The 18959-nt window shown below is 34.9% G+C and overlaps 1 protein-coding gene across 1 annotated transcript; it reads left to right on the plus strand.

Moving 5' to 3' along the window:
* Positions 1-6174: 6174 nt before the first annotated feature.
* LOC132185167 (glutamate receptor 2.1-like) lies at positions 6175-18278 on the plus strand. Its single transcript, XM_088518241.1, has 5 exons — positions 6175-6442; positions 10122-11440; positions 11582-11894; positions 17127-17533; positions 17643-18278. Exons 1-5 carry the CDS (start codon positions 6175-6177, stop codon positions 18276-18278), a joined length of 2943 nt encoding a protein of 980 aa, XP_088374367.1.
* Positions 18279-18959: the final 681 nt, after the last annotated feature.

Below are 18959 nucleotides of genomic sequence, written 5' to 3' on the forward strand. Positions count from 1 at the left end.
ATACAATCAGTGTGGTGAGCAAGTACATGGCAAATCCAGGGAGACAACACTGGGATGCAGTCAAATGGATTTTCAGATACTTGAAATATACTACAGACTATGACATCACTTTTGTCAAACATAAGGGTGATTTGTCAATTGTGGGGTACGTGGATACAGATTATGCAGGGGATTTGGATGATAGGGGATTGACCACAGGTAATATGTTCACTCTTGCAAGAAGACCCATTTGTTGGAGGTTTATGATCCAGTCCACGGTTGCGATGTCCATGACTGAGGCGGAGTACATGGCAGCAATTGAGGCTGTGAAGGAACCTTTGTGGCTCACAAGGTTTGTCAGGGAGCTGGGTATTCAGTAAGTGGAGTCCCATTGTACTGTGACAATCAGAGTGGAGTCCCATTGTACTGTGACAATCAGAGTGCCATTTACTTGATAAAGAACCAGATGTATCATACGAGAACCAAGCATATTGATGTGAGGTCTCACAAGATCAGGGAATTAGTTGATAGAGGTGAATTATTTCTTGAGAAGATTCACACTTCTGGGAATACAGCAGACATATTTACGAAGCCTGTTACCATAGACAAGTTCAAGCATTGCCTGGACTTGACAAATGTCTCTAGGTGCTACAAAGGAGATGAGAGAAGGCGGCATCCCCAAACCTATCAGTTCCATGTGAAGGCCCAATACTTGATTATCTTCGAAGAGGTGAATACTCGCCAAGGTGGAAATTGTTCGAACAAGTGGCTCATATGCTTTCAGGCATAGAGTGTAATATTGAAACTACTGGCCCATTGGAGGTAATTAGGTTTATGTGGGCCTGGGGACAAATAGGTTGTGGAGGGTATTTTGGAGTTTTTCAAAATACTTATAATTAGGTTTTCCAATAAGACTGTTAAGTTATAATCCTAAATCATTGAATAGTAAAATATAGTTGCATTCTCTTGTGGAAGTAGGCACATGGCAGAACCATGTAAATCTGTATCTTGATTTTTTTCTTCATCTCACAATTTTGAATTCCATATTATTCATCATTGTTGTGCACCGTAACAACAGTGTCGAAGTGAACTTCACTTCACATTTCTCTCAAGATTGAGAATCAATGCTATAAGTAGTCATGAGTTCATGTTATTAATATTGACAATCGTTATGATAGAACAAGAACTCATGTGGTTTGTTCAATACATTATAATCACACAAACATATCAATCAAATCTCCAGTACTTCACATGATTAAGATAAATCATCATGATTGATAAGTTATAGTCTTATCAAATGTAATATCCAATTATATTAAGGGATAAATGCAAAATTGGTCTCTGTAGTTGGCCTAAATTACAAATTACTTTGTGTGGTATAAATAATAATTTATAAGTCCTTGTAGTTAGCCTAAATTAGAAATCACTCACTGTGGTATAAAAATAATTTATAGGTCCTTAGGGTTTGTCAAAATAACAGTTTACTTACTGAAATCAATTTTTGTTTAATAACTTTACAAAATCTGTTACACTTTCAAAAATGATGATTTTCACATCATTTTAGGATTCTAGCTAAGATTATATTGTAGCTCTCACTCCACGTCATATTGTTATAGTAAATTAACCTAATCTCGTCAGTCGCTTCACAGAGTGCGACAGTTAAATTCTCTCAAAATGCTCCCAAATTGTAGCGAGGAAGATGAAAATTACGGAGGGTTACGCACGGAGTAAAATTTTGGGGATAAAAGAGAATAGGTTAATTTACTGTAGTAGTATGACGTTGAGTGAGGGATGAAGTGTAATCTTAGCTGGTGTTCTAAAATGGTGTAGAAAATCCTAGTCGTCATTTTTTAAAGTTAAAAATTCATAATATCAAGTGTCGTATTTTTATTGGGTATGACGTGACAAAGTAATGAATTATGTTAAATTACTTAACGAAAATTGATTTCATGTAGCAAACTGTTATTTTGGCTTACCTTAAAGACATATAAATTATTTTTTATACCACATGTAATGATTTGTAATTTAGGCCAACTACAGAGGCGCCCTATAAAATATTTGTTATACCACAGGGAGTAATTTATAATTTAAGCCAACCATATGGACCAATTTTGCATTTGTCCCTTATATTAACGACTGCGAACAACAGTTCATAAGTTACATTGTTTATGGTTTAAGATCTTTTGTATGATAATTCTATTAACACACCTTAAACCATATTCAATATATCTTAAGAGCTTACCTGTATACGATAAATAATAATCAATTGATGCTTACATGTAAACAATAATACACCGAATAGGTAAGTCTATTATATATTTTTTTTCATAGATTGCTTGCCAAGAGAAGATATTTCTGGAGTGTCACCATCGAGCATATTGACAATGAGACACTTCCATTTTCTACAGATCGATACAGGGTGGCACACGAATACGATATCATGATTCAAATTTTGCTGCCAGTTAGGTAAACGGCTATAAGTACGTAGTTTGATTTGGTCAAGGTAAACGAATTAAGGTGCAGACAAATGGTATGTTTTTGTGTTAGGGTCGTCCTTGATACGAGGAAGGATTAGAATTAGGTTTCATTAACACGACACCTGTGTCAACAAAAAAATTACACTAACGGAATATACATATATATACCGGATCATATCACCCTTGTTTCTCTTGATATTCGCAAATTGAACATACATCTTCTTTAATTACTTTAGTATCACATAATCGATGCAATACACTAATTTGCCTTTATATATTTAATAACATGTGTGTTTTTTACTAAGAGTACTTATATTATATTGGGCAATCCAAAATAGTTAAAAGATTATATATTAATTCTCCCTAGCCCTGCATCAAAATTTTTTAAAAGAAATTTCACATTCAGTTAGTCAAAATAGCTAAAATTTTGTTGAGATTCTACAATTTGTTGAGCTCGGTATCTCAACAATGCATAATTTATACTAATAAAAACATCAATATGGTTCTATCCCTTCTTTGGGACTAATGAAAGTAGATTAATAAATAATATTTTAAAAGAAAGAAAAAAACGAAAAGTTGATGACTAGAAATGTTAAACCAGACGTAGGTGCTTTAGAAAAGTAGATAGCAAAAATACAAAATCAACCCTATGTATACCAACGCTTATTTTTCGGCGCTTATATTAAAATACCAACGCTTCTTTTTTTACTGACGCTTTTTTCTCGGCCATGCATCTCACACAAGCTCCGGGAAAAAATGCGCCTGTATAGGGGTCATTTGTTTTTGGTAGTGATAGAGAAGGTAAATTTTTGCCAAGTCCGCTGTGCCTGTTAGAGATTTGACTACAACGCCTATACCCATTTACTTTGTTCACAACAACATCCTCATTCACTTTTACATAACCAAGTCAGGGAGACTTCCATGAATCCTAGGAACCAGACATTTTACAAAGTGGACAATGTTGCATAATTCAGTGAACAAAGGATGGGGGCTAGAATTTGTAGAATATATTTTTAAAGATTTTTTTGTTATAAATTTAAGTAAATTAATGCTATATAGTGACCCACTGAAAAACACTAGTCACACCTAAACCATCACTTTAAAAGTACTAGTCAATTTTGAGTCTCTTTAGAATCACTTATAAAACCTAATTTCTTTTAGTAAGAAATGTGAGACCTAACATCTATATATGAGGGTCTTTTATAAATTACCTTAAAAGAACTAGTCGATTTAGAACTGCTTTAAAATCACTTATAAAGCTTAGTTTCACTTAGTAATTAATAAGGAATATGGGACCTAGCTAGCATCCATGAATGTCTTTTATAAATCACTCGCTACTCATCTTCCCGGTATAGGATCCGAATATTACTTTTTGCAGTGTTTTAGAATGTGAAGGAAGCCTGTGTAATTGTAACAAAATTTTCCAACTTTGCTGATCTTAATAAAGAAGACTTTGGAAAGCTTTCAGAGTTTGCAAGTTGTTCATGCCAGAGAGAACAAAGTAAACTAATCGGGTTCTTGGTTGGACTGTCATCTTCAAGTGAATCCAAATCTTTCTTAATATTCTTTATTAGCATTCGACTTTCTCACATTAAAAAATATATATATATATATATATATATATATATATATATATATATAGTAATAATTCTATGATGACGATGATGATAATCAATCGTATAACACTATTAAATAAAAATTTTCATAAATTAATTGTTTCGACTATAAAATTTTTAAGTATTGATGACAGCTATAATAGACTCCAAGTTGGCTACTTAAATATACTCCAAATTGGATTAGAAAACATATTCAACGAGAAAGAAAAATATAATGCAAGGCCCACGTGATGTTGACACAACAAATATATTAACAGAAATGATAATTCGTGAAAATAATATTAATTAAGGATGATGAGGATGATGGTGACAATAGTTATAACTATAATTAGCCGACTGCATGTGGGGTACTTTTCCGATCTCTTATATTTCTTTTTTACTTGAGAAAAGATGAGATAATTATGGGTTAATGGTTGGGAAGCTAGAGTTGTAGTGCGAAAAATTTGCTATAATTTAGGATTTTAAGTTTTTCTCCTTTTTTTAGGTTTTTATTGTAGTGTTAAGGATGGGTTTTAAGAGTGTTTTTTTTTTTTTTTTTTTTTTGAGTGAAGAGGGAGGAAAGTTGTTTATTAATGTTTGGATCATTTTTTAGATACAAAGGATATGGAAAAATGAGAGGTTTATAAAACAAGCTACTTATATTTTAGGGGTAATTACCATTTGCCCTCATGAACTAGAGTGCCTTGGCACTTTCCTCCTATGAACTACCAACTGTGACACTTGGCCTCATCAAATTATTATCTTATGACAAAAAGTCTCATTCCGTCAGTTAAAGGGGTTAAAATTAATGGTCAACGGTTATGTGCAAGTCATGTGCTATTTTAAATTTTTCTTCTTCTACTTTTGCCCTCACTTCAGACCGAGAAAATGATGCTTATACCCTCCTAAACCCTAATCCAACACATGAAAACAATTTAAAATGTTGGCAAAAGTGGAAGAAAAAAAATTAAAAATGGCACATGACTTGCACATGACCGTTGACCGTCAATTTTAACCCCTTTGACTAATGAAAATGAAACTTTTGTCATAGATGATAGTTTGATAGGGTCAAGTGTCATAGTTGATAGTTCGTGGGAGAAAGTAACAAGGCACTGTAATTTATGGGGGCAAAAGGTAATTACCCCTATATTTTTTCTTTTATGGTTAGGTGTATCTGAATACTCTAAACCTCCTTAATTTCAACAAAAAGAAAAATAAATAAATGGGAAAAACGTCATATCACTCACTTAATATCACCTAGCTCTTATTTGGTACAATATAGGGCGTCGCGTTACGCTATTTGAATGCTTTAATGCGCCTACCAAATATGAATACGAACCGTTTCATCAAGAATGATGCTGCCCACCGTAATGGTTGGTACATCAACTGAGATTCGTGGCACCTTCTGGCAAACGATTTTCATCTCCTTCTGCCTTATTTTTACTTCTCTCAAAAAAAAAAAAAAAAAAAAAAAAAAAAAGAAAGTAAATATATTTTTAAAACTATTTTTTTCATTTCATTTCATAAAAATCAACACCTTTATGTCACATGATCAATCACTTAATTCTTATAACTAAAAAAAAAAATTAAAAAAAAAAAAAAAAAAAACAAAGTAAACTCATTTCAAAAGCCATTTGTCAAAGGAACCCTATATTTAAATCTTCTGATGCAACTTGATTATTTTTTCCATTACAAATTTGGGAAACCCCCAACCTCATGATGTCAGAACAACTTACAACACTCGCATACTTCTTCAGCCCACGCCGTAAAAGACACCAGTGTCGCTGATTTTTTATAATTTTTTTTTTTTTTTGAGGTAGACAGTAGTGTCAAGTTGTCAACTAGTACATGTTGTTGATATTTTTGATAATCGCTTAAAATTATTCTACAACCATTGTCATTGTACCATTCTGCTTCTGGTGTTGACAATAATGATTTAGTAGTATTTGTTTTTTTAATAAGCGACAATAATTTAGTATAGCTGGTTAACTGCTTTCATTTTATTCGCTTAGTGTTCTTACTTTTGTAGTCCTACCTCTAGTCATGTAGCATATATCCTATAAATAGGAGTTGTTGTGACTTAAGGCCATCAAGCTTCAATTCCAAGATATTCAAACATAATCATGAAGAGGAATAGTACCAGATTTGGTTTTTCTCTTTTCTTCTTCATTATTATTTCTGAAAGCATGTTTTTGGGCATGGCACAAAACACGACAGTCCCAGTTGATGTGGGTGTGGTTCTTGACATGGGTACATGGAATGCGAAGATGGGGTGGAGTTGCATAAATATGGCTCTTTCTCACTTCTATGCTTCTCATACTTACTACAAAACTAGGCTGAGGCTTAACATCAGGGACTCCAAACGTGATGTTGTTGGAGCAGCTGCTGCAGGTTCTCTCTCTCTCTCTGTGTTTTAGTTATCATTCCGAACAGCTGTTAAGGTCATTATGCGTAATTAACGACAGCTCTTGTTTTTTTTGTCTTTTTGTTCACCTCCTCCAATACCATAGATTAGATTTAATAATTGGTTTTCCTTATAACTGCACCCGTATTCACAAAATGAGAATATTACTTTTAAATATTTGTATTTGCATCCCGTATCAAGTTTTTACTAACCATATCAGCGTGATTATTGTAGTTATTGTTTGCTACCCGCATATTAAGTAAAGGGAATGTGAATACTGTTATTAACTACACCTATATACTCTAAAACCGCTATCTAAATCAACATATGCAGATAGTGCTTTTTGTTAATTGCATTAGCATCCACATGTATGAATAGCGGATGCGGACGGTTAATATTTACCCGCATGTACACCCTTAGTTATACTATCTAGCATTTTATAATGGAAAAGAACTCATTAGGTGGTTCTACTATCATCATAAGAACTAGCTAGTTTTATGTATGATAAATCACAAAATTGGAATGTAAAAGTTAAGAACTGCACTTGTCATTACTTTATAAAATTTATGACTAAGGAACACACCCCCGCCCAATTTTCTTTTGAGAGAGTTTTGGTAAAGCCAGGATTATACAAAACGTTCAACTATATGTCGAAACGTAATTCATAAACGTTTGATTCTTGTTGAAATTGATTTAATTAGGAGGCATTTGGGACATGGAATAGCTATTCTTGAAAATATAAGAAGATGAAATGGAATAGCTATTTATATTTTTCACTTTGGTGACATTAATGCGATCTTACTAGAATTAAACCAAAATTACTAAAATACCAACATTTTTTTATTAAAAAAATTGAGGCTCCATTTGTTGAAGGTGGAACCCAAGCTACTGGCGACGGATCTCGAAAAAAAAGATGGTGAATTTTTTTTTTTTTTTGAAAAATATAGTCTATTTATAAAAGAATAGCTTAACGATTCACTCTTTTTGTTTAGAGAAATTGCTATTCCTCAATTTCAGGATTAGCATTTCCATGGGAATTGAATGGCTATTCCAGGGCAAAAAAATCTTATTAAACAATGAAATAACCATTTCATTGCATGAGTTTAATCCTTGAAACAAACATACTTTAGAATTTTTATTATGTGGACGCAATTGGGAACATCGATCTAGGTTATTGTTAACATAGAGACAGAAGGCCAAAGATTGAAAAAAGCTTTGTTACTTCTAAGTGAGTCAAAATGAATATAGTGGTAAGGCTTATCTATAATGCATATATATGAGCTCAAAAATATACAACATACAATACAACTAATTAAGGATGTAAATGCGGGCGGATATTGATCACTCGATAGCGGCTATTAACCGCATGCATCTCCATACCCTTTATATGTAATATACATTTTTTTATATATTTTATATATAATATATTTAATAAATTCACCAAAATGACATCGTTTTAGGTTAGGTATAAGTTACGTTTACATTGGTTTATGTTTTTTTTTTTTTCACATTTCATTCATTCACTTCACTAGCTAGTTCACTCTCACTCCGCCTCCGCCAAAGCCCAAAGCCACCATCTTCTAGCACTCGTGTCTCATCTCTGATTCTTTCGTATCTCGAACTCTCATTGCAACATTTACCATCCTTTTGCTGGTTTGATTGTTATGCTCATTAAATCATGGATAAAAAAACATAAGGATGTTTATTGTGAGCATTGATTACTACGAATATTTTGAGGTCGTAACCATTGTCCCCCACTTTTTTTTTTTTTCTCAGTTTTACATATTTTTGGTGTTGCATTATATTTTCAAAACATTAGGACTTCAAAAAAAAAAATTAAAACAAGCCCAAAACACTAAAAATCCGCCCAAATTATTTGCAAAATTGTATAAAATAGGCCTTAATTGAGACCCAAAGATTGCCCAAAAAACTAAAATAGAACAAAAAGGTCCATTATCTAATATGCGGACAGTCGGTAATAACCGTATTTAATAACCACAATAACTGCGCGGATACAATTAGTAAAAACATGATGCAAATGCAGATATCTAAAAATGATAGAGAGCCCCTATGATTCAGAACATCTACAAACTACTACTTTTACAGCACCCAATCAGCATGTGACACATAATCATTTCATGAAAATTGCAAAAAATCAAAATGAGAACATACATAACAAATCAAAGTGAAAAAAATACCGAAAAGACCCTTGGCCGTCCCAACCAGACCCACAGCTAGACCCATCGCCGGCGTGGGTCTCGCCGGCCATGACTTGCAGGTCTGGCTGGCCGTGACCCGCCTCAAAACCCGCCGTGACCCGCTGAAACCTGCCTCAAAACCTGTTTCTAATGCCCTAAAACCCGTTTCTAATGCCTCAAAACCCATTTCTAATGCTCAAAACTCATTTCTAATGCCTCAAAATTCGTTTTTGGATTCAAATCTAAAACCTAGAGGTTTGTTAACCCTTTAGGGATTTTATCACCCTAAAGGCCGGGAACCGATGCCGGAAAGAGGTGACCCATGGCGTGGGTGGGTTTCTACCAGACACACAGCGAAACCCACAAGAGACCCATGGCGTGGGTCTCGCCAAACCACAGCACGAAGGGGTCTGGCCAGACCCCTTCACCAGTTCTTTCATCTTTCTTCTTTTTTTTTTTTTTTTTTTTTTTTTTAATTTTTAATTTTTAATTTTTTTTTTCTTTGGTGCAAATCTAGTGTATTAGGACTTAGGTTATTTTGGTGCATTTTTTGAGTTTTTGCTTAGGTGTCAGTTAGGGATTGGGGGCTGTAAAACTGGGGTTTCAAGGAGGCTCCTGACCAAAGTTAAACTCAAAATGATATCCACATTTTGATGTGGATATTGCAAATAACTGCATCTGCATCTGCATGTACACCCCTATTAAGCTTATAGTACAATGTCTATATAGTATATTGTATACTTAAATATGGCAAGGATCTCCTTGCATGTGAGGAAAAATATAGCAAGAGATCATGTTGACTTATTATCACCAGGAATATGGCAAAACATTCTAATATCGATCTAAATGGCACTTTGACTGTTGTAGTAAATGGGTGAGCCAGTGGTTTGAGTCCGTAATAGTTAGCTTCAATCCTAGATTTGAAAATTAATGTAGAATCACTTTTATCTCAACTTACCAAATAAGAAATGCTGGGCAATAAAAAATTACTATTAGATTCAAAATACAATTGTGATCTATCCAAAATTCAATATTGATTTTCACTGCCACGTCAAGAAGTGTGCACTTAAGAGTGTGGGAGTGAGAGTGTGTGTAGTATTTCTCTTACAAAATACTAATTTGTGAAGCTTTAAAAAAATTGAAAAATATCTTTAATTTTTGTTTTTGTACGAAAATAAGTTTCTAAAACAACACATGCCAAGCTTAAGGTGAATACATGCATATGAAAACTTTTATTTTCTAGAAAACTAAATTAGAGAATAGATTGTAATGACGAAAAGTAAATAAAAGATTGCCTCGATGTTTTATATCATATATCATTACATTAAATTTCTAATCTTTATGATTGCTTATCATGATCACTGCACTTTGCCAATTATGCATTGATGTAGTGATGGTTACTGGATGGCTAATCATTTAGAGTTCCATTTGACATTTATTTAGATTTCTCTTTGTTTTCGAAATACAGCTCTATACCTGATAAAAAATGGAAAAGCACAAGCCATCATAGGGCCACAAAACTCGATGCAGGCCAAATTTGTCATCGATCTAGGGAAGAAAGCTCAAGTGCCCATCATATCATTTTCAGCAACAAGCCCTTCTCTTACTTCCCTTCGGAGTCAATACTTTTTTCAAATTTCTCAAAATGACTCACCTCAAGTGAAAGCTATAAATGCAATTATTCAAGCTTTTGGATGGAGAGAAGTTGTGCCAATCTATATAGACAATACTTATGGGAAAGGTATAATACCCTACTTGATTGATGCCTTGCAAGAGATTGATGCTCGTGTCCCCTATCAAAGTTTCATTCCTCCATCAGCCACAGATGACCAGCTTGGTCAAGAACTTTACAAGTTGATGACGATGAAAACAAGAGTCTTCATTGTGCACATGGCACGCAATCTGAGTTTTCGACTTTTCATCAAGGCAAAAGAGATTGGAATGATGAGAAAAGGTTATGTATGGATCATTACCAATGGGATAAGCAATTCATTTAGTTCGATAGATGCTTCAATCATAGACTCAATGCAAGGGGTATTGGGTATAAAGACTTATGTTCCAAAAACAAGAGAGCTTGAAAATTTTACTAATCAATGGAAAAGGAAATTCCAACATGATAATCCAAACATCACCAACGCTAAACTCAGTGTTGTTGGCCTATGGGCTTATGATGCTGCTTTCGCACTTGCTAGGGCAGTCGAGGAAGTTGGGTTTAAAAAGACAAATGCTTCAAGTAACTTAACTGATCTCGAAACTATTAGGGTCTCTCAAAATGGCCCGAAATTGCGCGAAGCATTATTGGGTGTAAGATTTACAGGACTTGCTGGAGACTTCAGTCTAGTTAATGGGCAACTACGATCATCTACTTTTGAGATAATTAATGTGAATGGTAATGGAGAAAGGAAAATTGCATTCTGGACTCCAGAGAATGGATTGGTAAGGAAATTAAATTTGGCGAACACAAGCACATATTCCACTTCAAAGAATAATCTAGGACCTATTATATGGCCAGGTGATTCAAGCTCTGTCCCTAAAGGTTGGGAGATTCCAACAAATGGAAAAAAGCTGCGAATAGGAGTTCCGAATCATGGTTTTAGAGAATTTGTTAAGGTGACACCTGATCCTAACACTAACACAACAAAGGTCACTGGGTACTGCATAGACGTCTTCAATGCTGTAATGGAAACATTGCCATACACTGTTAGTTACGAGTTCATTCCCTTCGCAAAGCCAGATGGTGGAAGTGCCGGTAGTTATAATGATTTGGTCTACCAAGTATTTCTTGGGGTCGGTAAAAATCATCTCACTATTTTTAGCTACTAAGATAACATTATTTTCTTTTGTTCATTTCCCTCCTAAAAGCAATTTTTATCCAAACAAGGCACTTATATTAATAGAATTGATGGAAGTAAATAATTTTTTTTACAGAACTTTGACGCTGTGGTAGGAGATACAACGATCATAGCGAATAGGTCTAACTTTGTTGACTTCACATTGCCATACACAGAATCTGGAGTATCAATGGTCGTGCCAATCAAAGATAGTAGACCAAAAAACCCATGGGTGTTCTTGAAGCCTTTAAGTTGGGACCTTTGGATGACAAGCGGTTTTTTCTTTGTCTTCATAGGCTTTGTGGTATGGGTTCTTGAACATCGAATAAATGATGATTTTCGTGGGCCTCCCTCACATCAATTTGGGACAAGCTTATGGTACAGCTTCTCCACCATGGTTTTCGCACATCGTAAGTTCCCTTTATCGTGTTCTAATTTATTTTTATATAATAATGAGTCATCCAAATACTCGATACAAGGCCAATGTAGAATATACCACCTTCAAACATTTGTCTGCCTATTACAACTATAAAAACGCATTTCATAGAAACCAGAATGAATGAATTTTCCATTCTTCTAGAATAATTTACTACTTATCTAACTTACTTAACTGCCTACTACTAGGTTGATGTGTATATATAAAGTATTGCTTACATTCTCTACTATAATCTCTGAAAGCAAATACTAGTTTTGTAATGGTCAACTTGTTTTTGTAGTATGAGATTGAGTCAAACAAGATTATAAGTAAATAAAATATGATTAATTTGGATATTAAAGTTATTAATATAAATTCTTAAGGTGATTACATAGGGGATAAATAGTCAATTAACAGTTTAATAGTGTTGAATGAAACCTGGAGAGACCTAAAAAGGATAATATATATGATAAAATAAGAAATTTCTATTAAGAACTCACTAATACACAAGAATGATACAAGTGTATAAGATTCACACTAAACACAAGAAACTTATCAATTACCAGTATAAACCTTTCCTCTTAGGCCATGACACACATCACCCTTTCTCTCGTGATTTGTGACACACGAACAACAAATAGCACATGGTTTCTATCATCGCACACTGATCACACTTCCCACCACTCATGCATTAATGGCATCACAATCTTTCTTGAGCTGTGCTTTTGACACATACTAACATACATAGTGAGTGCTTCCTTATATAGTAGTCAATGTTAGCCGACTTTTCTAGACTTTGCAACTTGTTTCTAAGTGTGATGCCCCGAGCTTCCAAGAGTTAATTATCCCAATAATCAACTGTTGTACTTAAGCCTATAAAATCATTTTTAACCCCCTAGAGTATGCCTTAACCTAAAAACCAAGCATTTACTTAAATTTAGCACTAAAACCCAAATCCAACTTTCTCACCGAACGTTGAGTGTGGACCACTAAACGTTCTCCCATGTCTTTAGTGCGAACGTTCGACAGGGGACCACACCAAACATTCATTGAGCAAAACTTGATCCACTAGGTATTGACCAAACGTTCCACTTGCAACCCTAGAACCACTATGTAATAGGACATCGAACCCATTGTACCAAACGTTTAGTGATAGTTTGAAAAGCATTTTAACCCATTCTCTACCTCTACAACATAAGACACGCCCTCTCACCCTTATAAATACCCCCTTTCGCCCCTCAGTCACCCTTGACACCAGAAACCCTAACCCTAAAGTGAGAGGAGAGTTTTAGAGTGGAAGAAGAAAGCTTTGGGGAAGATTTTGCTGTCTTCAAGGTAACCCTTGAACTTTCACTAAGTTTTCATGTTGTCTTGTTATTATCTTTATTTTCTTCAAGTTTTTAAAGGTGTTATAACTTGTGAACAATTTTTCTTCGAAGAAAATGGAGGTTTTCAAAAAGTTTTAGAAACGCTCACTTATCTCTGGTTTTCTTGTGTGTCATCCGTCACTATATGTGCATGAACTTGTTTAGAGCCTGGGATGTAGTTATAACATGGTAACCTTAGAATAGAAGCCCAAAAATCTACATTTTTTACTCTGCCTGAACATTCTCCAACTCTGGCCGAATGTTCTCCCTGTGTCCGAACGTTTGCCTCTTAAACAAAACATTTGCTCTGAACCCAGAATGCATGACAATAGGGTTTTTGACCTTTTAGCTTAGAGTGATCAACTAGGACCTTTTTGTGTCTTTCGTAAACCCTCTAGCATTGCATATAACGATAGACATATTTCGTTATAGTATGGATTCAAAATGTTGGACGACTTAAGAGGGCGTACGAGGTAACTAAACACTTATGACTGCTTTCCATAAAAACGTGTGATATGTCAGCTCACTGAGCACACGTATGATATGAGCATGCCTACTTTTTTATAACTTGATAATTATCTTAATAATTGGTTGATAAGATGCATCGTATGACATGGTACACTGGTACATGCGGTATAATGGCCATGGGCTTACTATATATAGTTGATTCTATGGCCAAATGTGTGCGGACGTGTTATATGGGCCTAGGATCCAATGGTTATTTCATGACCAGCGCAGCTTTAATTTGCGGGTCACGACAGGACGTACATCATTAGTAGCGTGGGCCACTCAAAGTCAGACTTGGTTGAGCTGCTAGTATTATGGACAGTAGCATACACTAGCTACCAGTTAGTTGAATTGGGGTAATTGCTAGTAACCCAACTAGACTGGTCAAGGCTAGATTTGGGAGAGTTTCACCAAGTCAACTTACTAAGCTATCCATGATCTATTGGGAAGATACGTGAGAAAGAGATTAGGGAAGACAGGCGGTGGAAGTTGACAAGAGGTGAATTAAAGGAAAGGAAGAACGAAGTGGAGAAAAAAGAGTAGGATTGATAAGGAAAACAAACGCATTGGATGGGAGGGGCTGTGTTAGGCTCTGAGATGTGGTTGCTGGAGCAGAGATGAAGTGGGAGGAAAATTTTGGAGAGACTGGTGGAGCTGCCATTGATCAACACTCATCATCGCGTAGTGAATATCCTCAATGTAATAATTCATGCAGGAAAGCATTCTTCACATCCATTCTTCGAAGGTTATATAATTTACTAGCTCCCAATACTATAAAAATCCAATCCATACTATTGCTAGAATCCCAAAACCACTGGCAACACCTTATACGTCTTACTTAATCCATGTAGACAAGTCTTCACTTTATCAACCCATTGGCATGAAATAGGTGTAACATCCTTTAATTTTGGATGCAAATACCGTCTTCCTTCCTTTCCTCCATGTTGTTCTTTTAGCATTTTCTTCAAATGCAATATTGTCTTCCTCATTTTATTCTTCAATACTATAAAGTACCACATATAGTGTTCTATGCACATCAATCTTCCATGGGCTATTTTTTCTTTCTATCTTTGAATCTTGCTCAAGTTCACTAATTAATGGCATATGTCCCTCTATGGTTTGAGGACAGGATTGCATGATATATTTTTGTTTTCCCAATCTACTTTTATTCATGTGATTGGAGTTCACCTCAAAGACAATGATATAGTCTTCATCATAATTAACTACTTTATGTTTGGTCACTACCAATGGCGTTTTCTCTAACTTAACTACAATAGCACTTGTTGCTATTTCATCGATGATAAATTGCTGTTTGACAACTTCCTAGTTGAAATCGGCTTCTTCTTATGAGAAAGTTCATCCTCAAAATTCATTATGACAAAGGATGCTTGAAAATCCCATTAAGCTTCATTATAATGCATGTCTTGGTGATCACTTGATGTCACCAAATTTCCTTATGCTAAATATGTCTTAAGTTGATAGTCTCATGGATAGTGTCATTTACGACCACATTTAAAGTATTTAATAATTTGATTCAAATGTTTAGTTTACCTTGAGTGTTGATCATCTTTTTGCCGATTATTTTGAGTTGATAATTCTTTTCTTGACCTTTTTCATTCTACTTTTTCTTTTTTAAATATGGCGCATCTCTGTCGTCTAGGTCGACCTATCCTAGTACCACCAAAAAGTGTCTCTTCCTTGTTCTTCAATGAGACCCGATCCAATTGCTTGGCCAAATGTTTTTGGTTGACTAATAAATTTTTCATCTCCTCAAGAGAACAGTTGGCTAACCATGAAAGGTTATTATAATTCTTTGACATTCTGGACAATCCATGGATGATAATCCTTCTCATATTTTTTTTCATTAATTTTAATAGTGGGATCTAATTCAAAGATTTTAGAATAAAGAGACTTGTGAGCTCTTATTGGGTCGTCAAAATTAACTCGCTCTCTAGAAGTTGAAGTTGCATATAATTTTTCTTTGAAAAGCAAGCGACCAAGTATATCCCATGCTTTTCAAGATGTGGTGGCTTTTCAAATCTGCTTCAACATCTCTTTCTCAACTATTATCTTAATCAAGAGAATACATTTACTACTTTGATCCTTCACTTCCAGAGTGCTTTGACATTCTATGTAGGAGGTGATATTACCACCAATAATCTCCCAAAGATCTTGCTCCTGCAAATATGACTTCATGCACACATGCTATAATTCAAATTATTAAGCTTCTCCATTGCACCAAAAAATTGGAGATTTTTCATAGTAACTTGATGTGATCCGACACAGTCCCACATAAACTTGGTCTTAAATTAACAAGCTTCACAATCCTAGATTGTGCAAGAAAAGAATCTCCTCACGTGGTGCATTCTAATGGTCCCTAACTACTTAGCTTTACAATCCCTCACTATTCTTAGACAATCTCACAAATAGAATGTTAGTATGAGCCCTATCCATCTAGCTCCCGTAATCCCTAACTACACTCACACAAGAGTCTTACAGACATAACTTCCAATCCAATTCTTGCTTGTCTAACTCTAATACCAAATTGTTGATTTAAACATAGAAAGACCAAAAAAGGTTAACACAATAAAATAAGAAATTTATATTAAAAACTAGTTTGGATAGAAGGATGATACAAGTGTATCATAGAAAACCCAAAAAAACTTCTTAATTGCAAGCACACATTTTTTTTTCTCTCTTAAGTTGTAATATAAAACCCTTTCTCTCTTGAGTAATGCTATACACAACACTCACAGTTGACACACCATACACACACTTTCTCCCTTCTGTGATCCACACAACACTAACGCTCACACAACACACACTCACCACACCTCTAACCACTCATCCATAAATACACATGACACCATTAATGTCCAGCAACGTACACTTTTTCCTAAATTATGTTTTTCACACACATTATAATGCCCAAACTTTTAAATAAGTTACAAATGGAATACTTGCATATACCATGTAGCATTACTACTATTCATATATGAAACTTCATGTCATTATCTAACTTATCCTAACATTGTTTTACAAAATTCCAAAGATTCCACATGCGACATTCATATCTAAAGCTAACATGATAAAAGTCAGCACATCAAAAGCTAAGGCCACTTACTAACCTCGTGAATTAATGTTGATCTATTGTTGTAATGGATTAATATAGATATTTTTTGTTGTTGAATTATTTCGTTGATTAATTGTTGATTGTCTAGTGAGGTTGATGCTCTATAGGTGTGGGCCTTTCTCACGTGCCTATCTCATATTGTTGGATTCATGGCCTAACAAGTATACTTGGATTATGCAATTTTGTTCTTTCCTAAAACCCTTTTGAGTTTAATTTACAGGGGAGCCAGTGTTAAGCAATAGCGCTAGGTTTGTGGTGATTGTATGGGTTTTTGTGGTGCTCATACTCACTCAAAGCTATACTGCAAGTTTGACATCACTCTTAACAGTTCAACAATTGCAACCAACTATTACTGATGTCCACCAGCTGATTAAGAATCAGGAGTATGTCGGATACCAGGAAGGTTCTTTTGTTTTAGGAATCCTAAAAGAAATGAACTTCGACACAAATAAGCTTCGGCAATATAATTCTACAGATCAATGTAATGAACTTTTGTCCAATGGAAGTGCAAATGGCGGTGTAGCTGCTGTTTTTGATGAAATCCCTTACATGAAGCTTTTTCTAGGACAATATTGCTCAAAGTATACCATGGTTGCATCAATATACAAAACTGATGGCTTTGGCTTTGTAAGTTGTCTCATTTCTTTTATGTGTGTTTGTGTAGATACTCTTGCATGCATGTAGTTTCTCATGTAAATTTTTCTTTGTTGTTGTGGTCTTTTTTAATGACTTGTAGGTCTTCCCAAAAGGTTCCCCTCTTGTTGCTGATGTTTCAAGAGCAATCTTAAGTGTGACCGAAGGAGAGAAAATGAAAGTGATTGAAAAGGCATGGCTTGGGATAGAAACCAATTGTCCAGAATTCAACACCCAGGTTTCTTCTAATAGCCTTAGTCTCACTAGCTTTTGGGGCCTATTCCTTATTGCCAGTGTTGCTTCCTTATTGGCCATCATCGTCTCCATCGGCATTTTCCTTTACAAACAGAGGCAAGAAATATTGAGGCGTTTTTCTGAAAATATCTCATTAGGGAGAAGAATTCGACATGCATTGAAAATCTTTGACGAAAGAGACTTTAGCTCGCACAATTTTATAAGGAGATATCTTGAATACAAAAGTGGTATTAATAGTATTCATGGTATAAGCGCAAGTGAACCCTCACCAAATACTAATTTCCCACCAACTCCATCAATTCATTCCAGACTTGTCTTAGGAGATTTAGGAACACCTTCTAGAGAATACGCAAATAACAGCCCAAAGGGTCAAGTGTCTCAAACACCAGGTCAAGTGCCTCAACCCCCAGCAACTATTGAGCTAATTGGCCATTCAAATCAAGAGGCATCAAGAATTCCAGTAATAGTTCATGAAAGCAGTTAATATATATGTATTTTCAGTCTAACATGGCAATGAAATAGCACATGTTATTTGAATATTCTAATAATTATCATGTTCTTTCTCCATTGCATGCGTAGACCAAGCATGAAAATCACATATCTTCATTAATTTTGAGACAGGCTTTAAAAATCTACCTTATGATTCACCTGTAGATGTCCTAAGATATAGAAGAAAATAGTGTTCTATATGTGAGAGACTATTACTCTTAACCCTAATTTTTCGCTATTGACCGAATGACGTCTAATGGGCCAACTTCACTTATGCATAGGGTGAGAGTAAAGGGCTTGCTCATGTGTTCACAAAAATTGGTCCATCCCATTATGGGCCTAAAACTAAATAAATGGCTATGCTAGTCAACCCAAAAGGAATAAAACCAACAATCTCACACTTGGACAGCTCATTTTTAACCACAAAACAAATGCAAATAAGCATTCCAAATCCTAACCTAGTCCAAATGTGTTTACAAATAACAAGTTAATACACCAATAGGATGCATGACCTATAATAAGTACTTACAATCATGTGATCCAAGAAAATAAAATGCAAGCCCACTGAGACTAATAAAGCACAAATAAAATAAATAGTGATCATTATATATTCACATGAAGCCCAATTAGACTAATACACAATATCTCATTGAAACTAACACACAATGTCGTGTAT

This window comes from Corylus avellana, chromosome 7 (genome assembly GCF_965113065.1).
Source record: "Corylus avellana chromosome 7, dhCorAvel1.hap1.2, whole genome shotgun sequence".
Taxonomy (NCBI): domain Eukaryota; kingdom Viridiplantae; phylum Streptophyta; class Magnoliopsida; order Fagales; family Betulaceae; genus Corylus; species Corylus avellana.